Genomic DNA, 19,363 nt, shown 5'->3' on the forward strand with positions numbered 1-19,363 from the left:
TGTTTCGCACCAGAAGGCGTTGTATGTAACTTATAGGCACTTAAAGCTCCAACAGTGCAAACAGCAACGGTGCTGACAACATTGAAATTCAGATTAGTATTTATTAGTAGTAGTTATTACAGTAAAATAAAAGGTACATGCGCTGGTATACTATCGTTTTATTCCAAAAGTCATGAAGAAAGCAAGCGAAGCCTTGGAGGGCCAGGTTAAAGAGTCAGAAGAAAATGGGAATCAATTCATTGATCAACATCACACCTGGCAATCTATCGGTTGGTGAATTTTTACAGGATTTTTGAACAAAGACAATCCAAGAGCAGAGGAGGTATCTGAAGATATTTCACGAGCACACAGGAAGCAAAAAAACAAAACGTTACTTTACAGCCACAGACCTAGGTTCTTTTTTTATTATTATTATTTGTCTTTATCACAGTTATTTAGATTGTGTTTATTTAAAAAAAAAATGTAAACCATTTCAATTTATAATGTGACACATAACAATGTGAAAAGAAATGTGATATCTTCAGACCTGGTCTAGAATAAACTATGAAGTGGGATGGCTCTGCCCTTATCAGGAAATTACAGTTTCAATTTCACACTTTGTGTGTGTTACATGACGTTGAGTCTGCGATGTTTTCATGCTTGGGTTTGGTTTTGATTATGCTGTTTGTAACTCAGAGAGTTGTCCTTTGAGTACTGCTTATTGTTTTCTGAGTTTGTGGAGTACGTTCTCCTTTTACAGGTCATTATAGACCACACCGCATATTGGAAGACGGAGAAAGCCACGGAACATGCGTCAATGTTAATAATGACATGAAATGAAAGCCATTTTTGATTGCGTCCTATTATCACACAATTCATTTGTGTCTTGCTCATTTGCCCTTTTAAAGACACTTCTATTTAATTGAAAGAAGCCTCTCTGTAATTTAAATATATGCAAAAAATTAACCTCACACAGAAGTAACGGGTGTTCTTTTTGGCCAGAGCATAACAAGCATCCTCCATACAATTAACTTCACAGCTTCAATCGTGTATCTGAAAACTTTAATATAAAAATATATATTGACTGAAGGATTATTTTGGCTGTGATAGATTTAGATATTAAACATACTTACGGTACAGAGCATGTTAACTCAAAGGTCCACTTACTAGGAGCTCAAAGCTTTCAAACTCGTGTTGCGGTCTTCATCTTTATGAACGTTAATACTCAGAAATGACAAACGAAATCAGTTAACACTTCTAATCTTCAAAAAAACGTTCATACCATTTGAAGGCTGTTGGATGAAAGAAAGACGCTCTTCAGATGCATTAAGAGAAATGCAAGTGTTTTGGGTCGTTGGACCTATTTGATGCTAAAAGCCAGAATATGTCGGGCTCAAGGTGCTTCTTCTTTTTGATATCTATTTCTTGTAAATGCACCTATTTCTGTCAGAGTTATGATCAAGACAAAATAATGAGACACAAAGTGAGGTCATAATTATGATACATTAAGTCAAAGCTATGATAAAATACAAAGTCCAAAAATGTACTCGAACAAGATAATATTTACGAACCATCTCATTATTTTACACATTGTGAGTCAAAATGCGCCACAAATTTCAACTTTCTAAGTAAAAATGTTGATTTATTATCTCATCATTTTAACTTTGTGTCTCATGCTTTTAATCAAGTATCGCTTAATTACCCAGACGGTTTCTAATTTAAAGCTAGAGTGCAGAAATGTTGTCTCCCTCTGCTGGCAGTGAGAGTAATTCAATTAAAATAATTAAAATAGTAATATTTGAATCAGAATTTGAATTACACAAACACTGTCAACGTGCTTATGATGCACGTATGGCTGCAGGTGAGCTTGCCACATCTCCCCGTCCTCAGGAACGCTCATTTGCCATTGATTGCTGTTGTTATTGGACTTCCATCCTTCCTCTGAACGCAGAGCTTCTATCATACCTGGAATAAGGTATAATAGCATTGCTGTTGCTGGCCACCAGCCTGCTGTTTTCTCATTTTCTTTAACCAGTGTAATGTGAGGATGAAAACATGCTGGAATTAGTTAGCCAACATTAGCTAGCTAATTAGCTAGCCGCTAAATGAGGAAAAAACAACCAATAGACGCTGTGCAGAGAAGCCAGGAGGGTCTGATTGAGTTTCCCAAGCGGTCAACTCTGTCAGGATTTAAAACAGTAGATGGCATTTAGAGCTATTTTCATTTGAAATGCAGATTTTTACAAATTTGGAAAGAAATGTCAATATTAACACCAGCTGTGTGTTTCATCCCAGTACAGTCATGTCATTTACTTTTACAGCTAGAACACACGTTTAAGTGTGCAGTTAATCCTTAACCATAAGGTTGGTGGTTCGAACCCGGGCTCCCACTGCCCGCATATCAAAGTGCCCTTGAGCGAGACATTGAACCCCAACATGCTCCGTGGGCTCTTCACAGCAGCCTCCTGCTCCTAAATGCTTAGGATGGGTTAAATGCAGGTGTCAAAATTCATGTATGAACCTGTATGTATATGACAATCTCATGAAGTTTTAACATTCTTGCTTTATAATTCCATAATAGGTTAGTGCTGGCCAAATGGCCAACAAATCAGTGAATGCAGTTTTGAGATCATAAGGTTTTTTTAAGCCTTTATTGGGTCATTTTACATATTTCAGTGTTAGCAGAAAAATAAAACAGCAAATGTAAACATGAGAAAACAAAAGAATTTGAACCTTTCATAAAACAAAAATGCTTATTAAAGTATGTAAAAACAACGTTTTATTCTTCTTCATGTAGTAGTATAAATGTGATGCAGTAGCCTAATAACATAACAAGTTGACCTTTCTCTTTTCTGGATTTTGTCACATTTCATGAGACACTGTGAAGTAGGAGACCTGGTCGTCATAGTATCGTGTCTGTCAGGCTGTGTGGCTGCTGTTGGGACAGGGGCCGACAACTGTCTCCACTTCAGTAATCTCAATCACAAGATCTCTGATGATCACCACACTGTCCAATGGCAGCTCAGCAGCACTCTCTGGCTGCGGATCCATTGGCCGAGGGCTTTGGAGAACCTCCTCCTCCTCTTTTTCCTTCTTTCCTACTTTTTCTGCATGATCTTCTGTCTCCTTTCCTTCCTCCTCATCATCTTCTTTTCCTTTCTTAGTCTCAAGCTCGCTATTTTTCTCTTCATCATCTACCTCGTCTTTGCGCTCTCTCTGCTCAGTGGTTAAAGCAGTGGCGCTCTCTGCTGGTGATTCAGAGAGTTGGCAACCTTCACCTCCTGATTGGGCTACACCTTCTATTTTCCCTTCACTGATGTCCCCTTCTTTCCCTTCTCCTTCCTGTGTCTCTTCTTTCCCTTCTTTAATTCTCTCATGTACCTCTTTCTCCTCCGCTGCCTCTGTCTGGTTCTCCTCTTTTACCCTCTCCACCTCCCAGTTGTCCTTTACTTCTCCCGCCAGGTAGACGGCTCTGTCAGTGGGGTGCTGTGGCATCGTCTGCGTTATAGAAGGCGCCGCGGCGTTGCAACCAATCGCCTCGCTTAGTGACCCAAGGCTGATTTTCGTTAGACTATGTGTCCCAGGTGGCTGTGACGATGAGGGGCAGGGATGCTGGACAGTTGTGTCTTCTGTTACTCCGTCTGAGGTTGAAAGGTCAGGTGTGGCAGAATTCTCAGGTGTCGACGATTGATCACTTTGAGCACATTCAGCTGGGACATCTGTGGCCTGCGGCGAGGACAGAGTGGACATGGAAAGGTCAGGAAAGTCTGGGATGGGATTAGTGGAATCTTGGTTAGCAGGTGCATTGAGTGCACCGACTTGATTTGTAACAGCCGCATCAGAGTCAGTTGTGGCTTCGTCCGAAGGCTCAGCTGTTGTAGATGGTGTGTCGGTTCCAAGCCGGACTTCTCCTTGTGTTTCCTCGAGGCAGGAAGCCTCCTTGGCTGCAGATTCATCAAACTCTTTTGTCACAATGATGACAGGAGACGGAAGCGCCATGCTCTGGGCGCAGCTTTGAGCAATACTGCGTTCAGATTTGACATCGCCGTTAAGATCTGGGTCACTTCGAGGGCAAACCTCAGCTGTGACCGTGTGACCTCGCTCCTCCCCTACAGGAGCAGGTTCTTTATTGTCACTTGGCGGCGCCGCTGAGGAGGAAGAGTCTCGAGTGGCAATGGCGGGGCTGCCTGATGGAGAGCGAGGTGGCGTCTCCCCCAGCAGACTGTACCGACTAAAGGTCAGATCCGAAGTGTCCAACAAGAGACTGTTGCTCTTCTTACTGGCCGCATCCTGGACCGCTGAGGAGAGGGGAAGACAGGTATGTTCCATTTAACATTGATCATTATCTTCAAAGACTTGGCCAGCAGGACAGAGCTGCAGCTCCCATCAATGACACAAAGGTCATGGACTTTCAAGGAGTTTGTGGCTCTTTTTGACCCGAAGAGTTAACGTTCTACAATTACACACAAATCACATGTGGGGAGGTTTTTATGCCTGATTGTGTCACAGTGTTTTAGGCACGATGAATACTGACTTAAATACAGGGGAGTTCTTTGCTAGAACTAAATTCCTGTAATTTGCGGAAAACAGCATTTAGATCATTGTTGGACTTAACTTCACCCCCAGGTCTGAGCCTAACTCCACCACTGCATAATTTAGAAAAATGCAAAGGGCTGAGAGATGAAACCCCGCCCACTCCACTAATCTTCTTGGTGAAATTGAATCAATGCAGAAACAAAGAATATGGCAACATAAAAGGAAGAAGAAAATACACTGTAATACAGATATATGTGTGAGTGTGTGTTTTTACCTGTCTCTATCTCCTTACTGAGCATCTTTCTCAGTACATCATCATAGACATTACGAACCACAATGAAACTGCTGTAGTCTGAGAAAATGTACTGTTCAAACTGCTGCAGCTCCTGGACAGAAAAACGCATGTAGACTCAATGAGAGTGAGTATGAACGTCAACACTGTAATGTGTACGGAGTGGGACAGACTGCAGCAGTGTCTTTGACCTACACTGATCCACTTGCTGTCCATCTTCCTAGTGAGCGCAGGCAGAGTGATCTCCAGTAGAGCTTCCTGGTAGAGCCTCCTCTGGACAACTCTGCTGTCATAGTCCAGCTGCTGCTCACACACACACACACACACACACACACACACACACACACACAGAATTCACAAGTGGGATATTTAACAAATCATTCAAATCTTTTAAGCGTGTGTTAATTACAGACCTTATTTAGGGCATCTATCCAAAAACAATCTTTTTAAAAATGGAACCACCAAAAATGCTGACTCATTAGAAGGTTTTAGGACTCATTCCTGCACCACTGCAACATATCACTACTTCACTTCATCAAAGTGAAGTGAATTGTCCACTTCTGACCATTTTTAGGTTAATTTTGTTCTTTTAACATACAAAAGAAATGTCAGCCAACAGTAGTATAGAAAGCAAGAAGTATGAGATGGTATATAAGAGTAGTAGTCTGCTATCGTAAAGCTAAAGTAATCAGCCTACAGATGGAGTCTGCGGAGCAGCATTGCAGCTGTTTTGCTGCTTGTATCGCCATTTGAAAATATCTTTTGCAAACATAAGAAATGATTAACCTAGCGTGACAGAATACTTTACATGCACTGCATTGCACATACACACTATACATACAGGTGCGTATGTAAAAATGCATACACACCAGTTGCCTGTACAGTATATAGGATTTCTAAGGTGTAAGAAAATTAGAATCTTTTTTTTAAATTTCATACCTGTATATTAATTTTAATTTCTAAAACACCAACTTTTCTGCACATCATTGATCCTACACACTTATCCATATGCAGAAAATAATGATGTCGCTCACACATTTATTTTGTCACAAAGTGACTTGGTGCATGACATGTTGATTTCTAATGCTGAAAAAGCATTTCTTGCCACATAATTCATTTGATATTCTATCTTGTCATTTTTTTTTTACCTTCAGGACTCGTTCTTTGGCTCTCTCCATCTTGACAGGGATTTGAGAAGGCTGCAGTCTGGCTGATGACTGGAGGAAGAGCTCTAAAGTGTGCACAGCACTGTCCAACAGCTGGAAGACACAAAGGACAAACAGCGTGTTTCTCTGTGACACAAACGCTTTTAGCTGTATTGAATGTTACACTTTGCCAAACCCAGCTGAAGGCCATGACCGAGCCTCCGACGCTGCGCCATACCTTCTCCATCTCCAGGTGCGCAGAGTGAACCAATCTCTGAGTGCTGCTCAATCCAAACCGCTGTTTTAAGTCCTCAAGTTTCTCCATCAGGTTCTCCACCTGCCTGTAGCACGGACCAAGACTGATGGAGCGCAGAGGGGACAAGGCCTGTAGAACACGTGCAAAACCACAATCATGAGCTCAAATAAAAATGAAAATACTAATAAAATGCACACACAGAGGTCTCTCTCACCTTCTTTGTCTCCTCCGTTCCTCCATTTGTGGGTGTGAAGTCCATCTGTGTGTGCAGTGTGTGTTGCATCCCCTGAATCCCAGCGCTTATGTTTTCTGTAAGCGCTTCAAGGATGGAGGAAATGTAGGGTGCTACCGACTCGCTGCAGACTCTCTGTGCTTCTTCAAGTACACACGCTGAAACACAAACACACATATTCACTTAAACTGGGTGTTATTAGACAGGAAACTCTGATTGTAGCACCAGATATTGGTTAAAAAGCACTGCTTGCTCTTCAAAAACATCGGATGATATGTTTTCTAACTGAAGGGGTTAACTTTGGTACCTTTGACTTTCTCCTCCAGGAAGCAGTGAGAAGATATTATCTGGTCCAGGTTGGATCTGATCGATGCCTGATTGGCTGATGCTGTCTGACGACACTCCTCCCTCAGAGCCTCCAGACTTGCAGTGAGTTGTTCCAGCACCAAAATGTAGGTTGCCTGCACTGTCTATATGTACATAAACACAACACTTCCGCTCAGTAAATATAAGTTAAAAGATAGTAGTGTTGCTAGTGCTTAAAGCTGCATGGGAAAAAAAGTTCTGAAATGAATATCTAAACTCTGACAAGTCAAGCATCTTTCTGAGAAGTCCGAATTATAAGATTACAATCAGAACTTAAAGGAAAGATATGTCTTAATACTTAAAGCGTTAAAGCTGCATTGCACTGAAAGCATGCAGTGCTTTTTGTGGCCCTCTTGCAGTTTAATGTACAGCCCTTATTCAAATCGTTAGGGCCTAAAAGTTGTAAAATACACTAATAACTGAATCTAGAGTTATTTTTCTTCCTCCGTTCAGGTGAATGAGAACGAGGCTGGACCGAGGGTTAAAGGAAACGCCTGTGGATGATGACATTGATGCGAAAGATCGTCCAAGATCCGGGTAATTTCATCTGAATTGTATACTCAGAAGTCAAACTTTTTTTTGCTTCATGCATCAACTTTCATAGGAATGAACGGGGCCCCGCCTCCAACACCGTATCCAGTTCTCTTTATACATCCACGCTCTCAACCTGTGTTGTGTTGGTGCATTAGTTTAACTCACTGCCAGCCACTGTCGTATCCTGTCAGTCTTCTTGCCCTTCACTCTGGACTGAATCTGACTCTGTAACCATGACAACACTTCCTCCATCATCTGGAAGGCCAGCACCTACACACCCAAACAAAATTTGATAAGCAAGTGTACAAACAGAAAGCTGAAGTGTGTGTGTGTGTGTGTGTGTGTGTGTGTGTGTGTGTGTGTGTGTGTGTGTGTGTGTTTGCTGACTTGCTCCTCAGTGCCCTGCAGCATTTCCCAGGATTCATAGCATCCTTTGTCCTGTCGGTAGAGTCGGAGGGCTCGGACATACGCCTGGCTCTCGTAGGATGAGTCACACCAGGGGTCTGCAGGAAGGACTTGGTTATGTTAAGGAGGAGTTTGGTTCAAATCATACTCTTCACTTTTGTGTATCATAGCTTGTTATATGTTCTTCCTCTCTACCATAAAGCTCCACGGTTAAAAACACATCAATGAGTCACACTGTTGCACTGGGTGACATCTTTGTTTATCACACACATTTAGTTTGTTTTGACTCAATCCCAAATACATTGTTCTACTGCCCCAAGTACTCACTAGAGCCCCGAATGTGTGTTAATCCGCCGCTAAAAATAGTCCCCAGCTAATGCGCTAATTCCTCCTGTTCGTTTAACGTTTGATAAAAACTACAGTGACCAGATATTTTAGGAAATTACTGAAATATTAATATATCGGAGTGCCCTTGTGGCCTATGGATTAGGGCACATATCTTAGTTACTCCTCATTTTTCATGCATTTTCCTACAAAAGCTAACAACACGTGTCTATTTCCGCTCGTTACATGAATGCGGTCTGTTCAAAATAAACTTCTGTCTTCACAGGAAATTCAGTTAGGTTTAGGCAACAAAACTACTCAGTTAGGTTAAGGAAAAGATCATCGTTTGGGTTAAAATAAGCACGGAAGTGTCCAAACTAATAACGAAAGTCACGTGAGAAAAACCTTAACGTTGACTTTTCGTTTCGCATGAGGAACGAATGATCTCCCGGCTGATGACCTCTGTTTGTTGGACGACATGTACCTCTCCTCCCTCCCGGCCTGTGTGTGACGTAGCTTTCTTCATAGGTCTTCATTCATGATTTCGTGGATAAGATACAAAACAATTTCGTGGGATATCTACGAATTACGCCACATTGTTTTTCGTAGGTATTGCTACGAACGCTGGATGAGACCATTAGGGTTAGGGCATATACTGATTTTCAAAGACACAGGTACTTGTGTGCCTGTCATTCTCAGCCTCTCTCTAGACTCATTTCCTGTCATCTCTCTGCTGCTAGCTATATAAATGATAAAGTGTTGATAGAAGAAAACTAGTAAATGTGATTATATGACAGGTAATATATCTATCTAATGTGTTCGTATGTGTTAGTTTTCACTAATGTTACTCCTTACGCTGTCACTGCGATGATGATCTACTGTTCAGTTTTTACAGTTATTAGTTCTAGTGTTGCTGTGATCAGTGGCTTTAAGTTTCACATCTCTAATTTTCAACATTCTTATGTTCTGTTTTTTCTATTATCTTATTATTATTTCTTCATGTTCTTGTTCCCCATAAGGCTTTTGGGCATTCTTTTTTCACTAAATCGATGGAGGATATTTGAGGAACAGAAAGCTCCACTAATGCTGAGTATACTTCCTTTGTCATTAACACCACCAGTATGAATCACACCAGTGCAGCTAATAACTGAAGCACGCAGCATGAAATGATTGCCCAGCTGACATGTGATGGGATGTTCTCAGTTGGTTAACGTGTACACCAGCAATACTGTTTGAAGTAGAGAACTGACATTTAGTTGACTGTAAACAAAGATATTCCCACTACTAATTTCTAATTATGCTTGCCTTCTTTTGAACTAACCCTAACAGTCCGGTTCTCACACGCACGCACACCCACATGCACACGCGCGCACACACACACACACACACACACACACACACACACACACACACACACACACACACACACACACACACTCAGCCAATATGGTGACATGATTTCCTTTACCATTTATTTTGGGGGACCTAATGTGTCATATTTCCAAAGTATAACACTTTTTAAACACATCAATTATTCAATAGGCCTACAGCTGCTCTCCCTGTGTACTAACAGTAAATAAGCTGTTAACTGTGATATCTAACTTTTTGCTCTTAAAGCTTTATTAAAGCTGCATTTATCAGTTATTTTGGCCACTTGGGGGCAGAACTCCCAAGCTGAACATCATGTTTGACACGCTATCCCCTTATAAAGTTGCAGATTGATATTAGAGTCTGTAGACCAAAAAAACAAATCGGATCCAAACCACATTTGGAGGTGGTTTGCAATGCAATTCCAACTGGAATTCTACAGATGTGTCTCAGTCCAGACACTTTGGACGCATCGGATTTCAAAGTGTGGAAGTGCTGAGCAAGATCCTGCTACTAGCAGAGCGCTATGGAGGACAGACGTCGAAATAAATCGTCTGCAGGTACTTTAACTTTAACTCTCTGCTACATCTCCCTTGCAAGTATACTAGTCTCCACTGAGTTTGTCTGGTGTGAGGGAGGATTTCTGCCCAGCGTGAGAGGGCCTATGCTTTCACGTTGGAAAGCCACGTCACTAGCGTAGTCAAGTAGTTATTAACGCCTACGTAGTTACCGCAGCAACCCATCTAGATACGTTGGTGATGTATGGACACAAAAATCCGATCGGATCACTTGCAAATAACAGTCTTGCTTTAAGGTCTAATTTGGGAAACAAAGCGGATTTGCCTGGAGCCTGAACGTATCCCAGGACTAATGGGTCTGACCACCTTGCTGTGTCGAACATTAAATCTCCTTCTCGCTCTGTTTTGGTCTCCACCAACACGAGAGAGGGATGTATACACGCAAATGGTCACCTATGTTTACCAGCTGGTCGCTAGCTTTGTTAGCAGGCTATTTGGTGCTGGGAAGGTAGTGTAATGGGAAAATAGCTGCCTGCTACCGCTGTTAACTAAGTTGATGAGAGCGTTGAGACTTAATCAGAACAGGAAGGTTTTGGGTTATAAAAAAACATCAATTGACGGATCCAAAGTCCCGCTTATCCTTAGTTACTGTTGCTAGGTCAGACAAGCTTGAAAAAAAGAAACATGGCACGAGCCAGCTATTGCTAATATTGGCTAACTTAAGCTGCGACTGTGTACAACGAATGTGTCTGTGACGATTATGACACCAGTGACTTAGATTGTAATGTTATCTTTTACATTACATTACAGTCATTTACAGTCAAACAGAAGAAGCATATATATGTATTGGAAAGGGGAACGTTGACCGAGGTTCTTTCAGGTTCCAAGCTTGCTCGGCAGTTATTGGAGCACACAATGAAAAGGGGCGGAACTTAGGAAGGGTCAATTAGGTGAAAGATGCTGAAAAGCTCTTTAGAGGTGAGGGGAACTGCAGAGACATTGCCCATAGTCGTTCTACTCATTGATTATAAAAAAATATTTATTGATTTGAGTAGTTTTAAGAAATTGTAGAAATGAACTTGGGTGATCTTGGATGAGAACAAGATTAGAAAATTGTCTCCCCATTTACTTTTAATTTGATCTGGTCATGTAAAACAGAAGGGCTGGTCAACGCTGGTTTCATGTGAAGTTATTTTTGACACCACAGGAAGTCTTGTCTTCAGTTTATCAAATCAAATAATTAATGTTCCAAGAAAGTAATAAGGAAGTATTTAAAAAAAAAATCATTATATCAATATAATTTTTTGTAACCATTTTAAAGCTATAGTACCCGTTTTTTGTATTGTAATTCCTGAACGTGTCTAAAGTAGATAGTCACTGCTGGCTATCTGCGTGTGGTTTCCTGTTACTGCTGAGAATATCTCGGTGGCTGTGCAGATATGACATGCCGTGTTTTCGCAACCTTATGATGCAAAGTAAAGGGGCTGTTTTTGCTTTGTATTCTAACCACACAGGAAGTCAACAGCATTAATATTTGTATCTGTCACTGGGGCAACTGCCACCACATGAGTGACAAATTCAAAAAGATGCAACCAGCAAGGGCCCTCTGCTACAGCAGGTTTAGATATTTTAAAAACTCATCTGACTTCACGTGTTAAAGTGTTGAGGCCTATTTGATTGATTAGAAGCCTTGTACCAAATCTTTCCGAATGTATAAAACAGGACTTTTACCTAGTTTGGCATAAAATATGACACATCTGATATGTTTAATCAATACATATAAAAAAATATAAGGGTTGTTTTTTTCCAGATGTGAGTAATTCCTAATTTTCAGCTACGTCTTACATTATGCCGTGTGTGTAGTGCCATATGTATCCAGTACTGTACCCCCCACAATTTTGCAACTTGCAAAAGATGTCTGCCATTATGAAATTACGTCCTTTTATCTTTAGTTTAAAAATGCTACATATATCAAAAATAGATAAAGAACTAAGTGTAAAAGTGGGCAGAGAGAAAATGTGCATGTGAGTGTGTATTTTACCAAGGTTGCAGTGTCTAATGCAGGTCTTGAGTGCAGACAGGAAGTTATCTCGCTCCTCTTCCTGTTGGAACAGGAAGCAGGTGTGGCCCATATAAGGCAGGTGTAGATACACAGCAAGCACATCTGGAGACGATACCACCGAAGAAGAATCCTCCTTCACTCCTAAACACACACATAAGCGCACACAGACAACAGTGTTACAGATGTGGGCTTGACTGTGTTTTTTCTCTGAAGCATGAATTAGTAGCATGAACCATGAACCATGCTCAACAAAATAAAAGCAGCTGAGGTTTATGTTAACCAGTGACAGCAACACCTGATACTTTTGATTACATAATTTTGTAAGAAGTCCTCAAAAAAGAGAAGGCGAGAGTAAAAACACACCAACAGAGTATTGAGTTTTGTGAACATTTCAGCATGGGCCTGAAACAGGACTTGGGCCGTTTTGTTATGTGAAGCAGTTGGTTTTGGTTATTTTATTCTCTCTCTGACTTAGCCAATTGTCTGCACCAGAGATCTGTAATATTCAACATTATAGCTACTTTTTGTGCAATCTGAGCCCCTTTTTGCGATCTAGTGTTGGGGAGTCCAGGAGACACTTTGTAATGCTCTGTTATTGTTTCCTGTGTCCATGTTCAACCCCATAAATTCAATAACTACAACAATAAAACATAATAAAATAAAGCTATTGTTGAACACTATCTATGTTGTAAAACAGGAATAAGTTAATACCATTGAGTATTCCAGCACAGGTTTGCTCCAGGCGAGCCCTGGACTCCTCCTCCGTGGTGAACACACTGCCCCCTGCTGGCTGGAGGACCAACTTGGCAGCACATCCACGACCAAAAGTCTACAGGTGGAAACACAGACCAGCACTAGCATACATATAATTTATACTCTGAATATCATATATTTATGTTTGTGTGAAAGTGTCACCTCCATGTTTTCATGTATCTCCACTTTGTAATCTCTTCTCAGGATGGTGTATCTCTCTCTGCATTTCTTTCCCTGCTCATCCCAGCAGGTGAACTTCATGCTCCCTTGGTACAGCACTTCCTCCGGAGCATGCTGAGGCTACACACACACACACACACACACACACACACACACACACACACACACACACACACACACACGGTAAATCAGTGTTGATTGACGATTGTTGAGCGTTGTTTATTGACAGATTGACAGTTGCGGCTCTTACCCTTTGTGTGAGCAATAGGCCCCTCCCCTCTTTCTTAGGCTCCACCTCCTGGTGTAAGTGTCCGATGTAGGCTGCTGAATACTGCTGGCGGTAAAACACACTGAAGCTCTGGAACGTACTGTTGACAAGTCCTGCATGCACACACAACACATGCACATTTTTTTAAAGTCAAATATTTACTGTCTTTACCGCTTTTTTAAATAACTATGTGTAATGTGACATTCCCCTTGTCTACCTTGTTTCTTGTTTTCAATAGTACTGATAAACCAACTGTACGCTACTTGCTCAGCGCAAAATGATAGACAGACAAAGTTCAAAGTCATTATCATTTAGCTGCTAAAGAGCCAGGTATTTTTCTCAGGACTAGGTGGAGACCTAGTCTGATTTATAGGTTGTAGACTGTGGGTATAAGCCCGCCATTGGCTGCGTATTTTAACGCTATCCATTTTAAAGCGCACTGTCGCTGCATCCTGTGCTTAGCGCTGCCTAAGACAATTGTGATTCATTTAAAGATAATACAAACAAGTCAGATTAAAACGGAACACAAAGGAGAGTGAATAACTTTATCTTGAGATGACTTCCTCCAACTACAAAGGCAGTCAATTACCACATGATTTTATTTAACCCCCATCACTACCCGCACATTCGCTCCACTCAGCCCACTGATGTGTCGCATGCGCTGTGGCAACAAGTGTCATCAGATCTTCCAGCAAAGATCAGGAAGGTATATACAAATTGACACCGCCGAAGCCTAATGATGATTTTAAAGTGCATCCGCTCAGGTTGCGCTGTAGTGAGAGGCGGTAATGTATTAACCATGATGGCACTGCCCGACAAAAACTGGAGCTCAAACACTCCTGGAAGACTTTTTGATTCAATGCCACCACGTAGATGGTTTAATCAAATCAGTTATCCACCGATGCAATAAATACGTTAAGTTAGTGATTCTGGTATAATGGATTAAAACAGGCGACCATCCCACTACTGCTCTGAGTTCAGTTAGAAGTATAGAGGACATCTGGTGAGAGGAAGATAGCAGTTAAATCACACACACACACACACACACACACACACACACACACACACACACACACACACACACACACACACACACACACACACCCCGAATGTCAAAAGCACAACTTCTCTCCAAATCTCATCATAAGTAATTTGAATGTGGATCAGTCATAATCAGTTGTTTATCATTTGTTTACAGTGTATGGCCACTATCACACATTGTTTGGGTCACTCTGTAGCCTGACTTTGATCTTACACACACACACACACACACACACACACACACACACACAGAGCGAGAGAGAGAGATCAGACAACCCATAATAATGTAATGGTTGGTAATGGCAGTAATTACATAGAAGGAGATTAGTGACAGGATGTGACTTTGCTGTGCTGATAACATGTTTAGGAATGCACACATAGAAATGAGACAAGCAACTCTCATTGCACATAATATGTTTTACTTAATTTGTTTGTCTAAGTCCAGTCAAAGTCCATTTTGAGTTAAAGTTATAATTTTCTTTGAATTAATTTTTTTTTGAAATTCAATGAAAATAAAGAAAAAAAACTGTCCTGGTGGTTAATGTGAGCACCATATACCATCCCCACTTTGATTCTGAGGACCTTTGTTGCATGTCACACCCCTGCCCATGTTTCCTGTCTTACGTCTTAGCCGAAAGCTATAATATAAAGACCAACATCAATTGTTATGTTGTACACCCCCCCCCCCCCCCCCCCCCCCCAACAAGAAGTGTCCAAAGCTGCAGAATACACTTTAGAAATGTGGAAGACAGAGAAGAGATCTCCCAGTTTTACCTTTGATGTTGTTGGCTTTAGCCTCATCCAACAAGCCAGAGGAAGATGCTCCCATAATGTATCTCTTTCCCTTCCTCTCGAGTGAAAAGCTTAGTTCAGTCTCAATGTGTGCACACAGTTTACACAGGAAACCTACAACACACGTCAACTGAATGAGCTGCTCTGATGTGTCAAGAGGTTTTTGCCCCGCTCATTTCCTCTGTTCTCTGTGAGTCAGTGTGTGGTGAGCTGGGCGGTACTGTTAAGACCTGAAGCAAACTCTAACAGCAACTTCAACATCACACACAAGTGTCACAGACTCTTTTGTAGGGCCATCTGCTGGTGAACACGGAATCAATATTCTTGAATGCAACTGTGTTAAACTACCATCAGAAATGCTACCATCGTTTTAGTCTTCAGAATGATTAACTATGTAAACATACTGCTGACAATTCAACTTTCACACAGGGCTTTTTATGCTGTTTTGTGTTTTTTTCTTTGAGAATGTGTTAAAGACATGCAGACTCATCTATAGGCAGAGCCTCCCCTGTCATCATGACAAGTAAAAAACAAACAATGCTAAAATAAATATTAATATTTCTCTAGTGATCTGTGCTATAAATGTAATTTCTGTATGATTACAATCATTTCAAGCATTTTTATAATCAAAATCGCTGAATTAGCGCATGTCCTGTTCAAACAGAGAGGAGACATGTGAGGCAGCAACGAGCTGTGCCTCACCTCAGACTGTGAATCCCTCACTAACTGGTTTGAGCGCGTGCCTTTTGCTTTCTCATTGTTTGTCACCACTGTAATATTTTTAGACACTTTTATTGTATGTCCTTTCTTTACATAGAATAGGTAATGTATTTCACGTCTGTGTAGAACATATTTAGTGTTGCTGATCTGACATTAAACCGCAGTGAAAAAGCACAGAGGAGGCAAACACTACTCTGCCTTCTACACTTCTCTTCTTCTTCTTCTTCTTCTTATATTTTGCTTTGACCACAAACATGTAAGATTCTATATCCAAGCTTAAAAATGTCTCAAAAAACAAGGAAATATGAACAAATCAACAGCAATTCAACCTCGGACAGGTAAAGTAACCTTTTATGTGTTTGTTGTTCTCTTTATACATGCGTGGTTGTTACACAGATTATCTCACGATTTTCGCGGGTGGTGCCCGCGAGCTCTCCGCTTCTGAAACGCTCCCGGTGGGGCAGATCGGTGGGGCAGATCGCGGTACACGCTCCGGGTAGAATCAAATATGTACCTTACCTATGTGTGTGTTAATAATGCTGATATGAAAAACAACCAGTAGTCAATGTGCAAGCTGCCGATTGAATGGTGATTTAAGCTTCTCTATTGGGTTCATATATTTGTAAATCTGATTTATGTAGTGTCAGTGCCTCACCAGCCACGAACCTCACCGCACGTCACTGATATATATTGTGATGTCATGAGAGGGAGTGTCATCCATGGGAGATACATCCCCTCCCCGTGGTTGCAGCAGGGACTACAACCCATCATGGCATCCGGTTAACAGACTACAATTCCCATAAGTCAGCAGGACAGCCGGGGCCAAGGGTGCTGCCCAGCTGAAAGAGGGGTGGCTGATTACCCTGGAGGTGCTGGTGTGGAGAACAAAGGAAAAACGTTTGGAAGGAGAAAGGAGAACGGCAGCAGACGAAAAGAGAGAGTTTTTGTTATGTTAAAGACAATGAACCAGAATTAACTGAAGATACTTATATTTGTTTTTTTGTAATGGCTTTCTGCTGGAATTAAGTTTACCTTTTTGCTAAAATACAGCATTTTGTGTTAGAAACTACCGCTTGTTGTCCTAATTTGTGCACCCACGTCTCAGAAGCCGACCTCTCAAGACATCACAATATATATATATATATATATATATATATATATATATATACTACACCCATCTATCACAGCCATCTTGCCTGCGTCCCCTGGTGTCACTCAACAAGCACAAGCAGTTAATGACAGTGTAACAATGAACAGACTTCCTATGCCAACAGTGTTCAGTGGTGAGCAAATCCATTTTATTGAACAGAAAGCCTCCTTTATGTCCCTGAAAGACCAGTAGGGCATTTCTGCTGCTGATGAACTGTATTATCTGAAGAAGTGTGTTCCAGCTCGTAAATGCAGAGAAGGCACCTTCTTTAGAAGTAGTAAGCTTACCAAGAAGCCTGGAAAAAAACTCAATTAGAAATACGTCAGGCATTTGTTATTCAAAAAGCATTCAGACAGACGTTATCAAGCTGGCCAAAAATACTTCCTAAAGATGCTGAAGGACTAAGCAGACGTCATAAATGCTCGTCTGCCAGCTATGCCTCATGTAAAGGGACTGGAAGAATCTGCCAGACTGGTCAGCAGCCAGATGGAACCACCAGGTTATAAATACACCGATGGAAGGTAAAGACTTTCCCAATTTCAAACATTGTGTTGTATTTCTATTATTGGAAGCAGAAGTTTCCTGTAACCCAGTCACCTCCATCTATGCTCTTGGTTCTTTGAGTTGTGCAGTGACTAAAAGCAATCTAAAGGACAGCAAGAGGAACAAGGCTAGTGTCTTCTCTATAAAAACAGATGCACACTGTGACAAGCAAATACAGAGCAAGCCATGTGCTAAAACACACATCAGCTCCAAAAATCAAGAGAAGTTAGCTGGAAGATGTTGAGGACAATAAACTCTGTTGTGGCAGTTTGAAACAAGGTCAAATTGTGAAGGGTTGTCGTCGCCACCTCACCTGTGACACGAGAATGCACTCAACCTGCCTTCATGATGGCAACTACATCAAGGATGTGGAAAGAGAAAACCATGTGAGTCCACAAATTCATATATCAGAGAAAACAGCTGCTATGTCATTTAATGTTACCAGGGAAGGACATGCTGCCAGTAGTTCAATGATTGTTCCAGTTTGGGTCATCTGCTGCAATCCCATACAAAGGAAAACATTATGCTCAAAGTGACACTGCCTTCGTCGATCAAGAGGTGAGTCGTGAAGATCAAGTTTGTCCAGTGAAACTAAAACTAACCACCACAATGGGAGCGGAACATTGTTGTCTGGTCTCTGTGTGAGAGGTTACAGCACGGCAACATACCTCCACCTCCCTGTAAAGCTGAAAGTATCGCCGCTCTTCATTCGTAAAGGTCTCTGTAGGTTAGAACTGCTCCAGAGCATTAGCACCTTAACAAGCGATATTAGGCAGTGATGAGCTCTTATGCTGTTCAAACAGATATAAGGTGAAGCGTAGTTGGCAGTTTAGCACCTTTCCTTGAAACAGGTATGAAGAACAGTCTTTGTCACTGTGTTGCTGTAAAAGAGATTTTCCCCATTAACTCCCCTGGATGCAATTCGTGCATTAGAAAGTGAGTTTAAAGAAATCAGTGGGAATAACAACACAGTGTCTCAGGAGGATCTCATCTTCCTTCACAAACTTATGGAAGGCATAAAGAAAAATTTCACAATATGAAATGCCATTGCCTCTTAATGAAAGGCCACCCATGCCTAGGAGACAGCTCTCAGAGGTCAGTCTCGGCCATCTCAAGAAGAAATTCGAGAGCTACAAGGAAGATTATGCTAAACACATAACTGGAATTTTCAAAAGATGTGACGTAGAAGAAGTTCAAGAGATCACAGCATTTACCACCCAAAGAAACCAGAAAAATGTCATGTCGTCTTTGAGGACCAGTCTTATCGAGCACCTTCTGTCTGGACCAGACATGATGAACAGTCTAAAAGGTGTCCTTGTACGCAACATCACATAGCTTCAATTTCTGACATATGAAAAATGTTCCATCAGAACAAGAAAAAGAGCGCAACTACCTCTGATTCTTGGAAAAATTTTACTTAATGAAACTTAATATAGACATTTCTTTCCAAATGTATACAAATCCTTATTCCATGGATTCAAAATGGCTCAACACGCCATCTACTGTTTTAAATCAGCCCAGAACCTTGCAGGCCAACGCTGACAGAAAGCCGACCAGTCGGGACTTTTCTGTGCCATAAAATCTAAAAATAGAATTCTAACACCCACTGAGCAACCCCCGCCTCACACGTCCATGCACTCCCCAAATATGCTGACTAGGGATGGCCATATCAAGCAAAAGTACTATTTGATAATCACTGGGAACCCTTCGATCAATATTCAAACATTGATTATGGTATAACCAGGATTTAAGCCACTGTAGAAAGTATCAATATATATCCAGAAGTCATTAAATCTCTGAGTAAACTGGTATGTAGTTACTAGCATATTTCCACCTCCTAAAATTAAATATTTCTACTTATAAGAGCAACGTTACAGTATTTAATTATTATAAATAATG

At 41.2% G+C, this 19,363-nt stretch overlaps 1 protein-coding gene across 1 annotated transcript; it reads right to left on the bottom strand.

The window, feature by feature from the left end:
* Window positions 1–2,615: 2,615 nt before the first annotated feature.
* Window positions 2,616–15,205, bottom strand: LOC137865855 (protein Niban 1-like). The gene is made up of 14 exons (XM_068701393.1): window positions 15,034–15,205; window positions 13,201–13,331; window positions 12,933–13,070; window positions 12,729–12,846; window positions 11,997–12,158; window positions 7,728–7,843; window positions 7,506–7,610; window positions 6,748–6,910; window positions 6,423–6,598; window positions 6,191–6,337; window positions 5,956–6,066; window positions 5,003–5,110; window positions 4,790–4,901; window positions 2,616–4,277 (listed from the first exon to the last, which is right to left on the bottom strand). The coding sequence occupies exons 1-14, from the start codon at window positions 15,086–15,088 to the stop codon at window positions 2,899–2,901; spliced, it is 3,021 nt and encodes a 1,006-aa protein (XP_068557494.1). The 5' UTR covers window positions 15,089–15,205; the 3' UTR covers window positions 2,616–2,898.
* Window positions 15,206–19,363: the final 4,158 nt, after the last annotated feature.

This window comes from Cebidichthys violaceus, unplaced genomic scaffold (genome assembly GCF_023349555.1).
Source record: "Cebidichthys violaceus isolate CVI_PGR_0920_01 unplaced genomic scaffold, fCebVio1.0.p SCAF_8, whole genome shotgun sequence".
Classification (NCBI taxonomy): Eukaryota; Metazoa; Chordata; class Actinopteri; order Perciformes; family Stichaeidae; genus Cebidichthys; species Cebidichthys violaceus.

Bases quoted from the DNA above. Each gene is read 5' to 3' on its own strand.
- LOC137865855 (XM_068701393.1), bottom strand. From the start codon at position 15,088: ATGGGAGCATCTTCCTCTGGCTTGTTGGATGAGGCTAAAGCCAACAAC. The intron at 12,847-12,932 runs GTGACACTTTCA...TTCCACCTGTAG, and splicing joins AGATACATGAAAACATGGAG to ACTTTTGGTCGTGGATGTGC. The intron at 7,611-7,727 runs GTCAGCAAACAC...TTGGGTGTGTAG, and splicing joins TGCAGGGCACTGAGGAGCAA to GTGCTGGCCTTCCAGATGAT.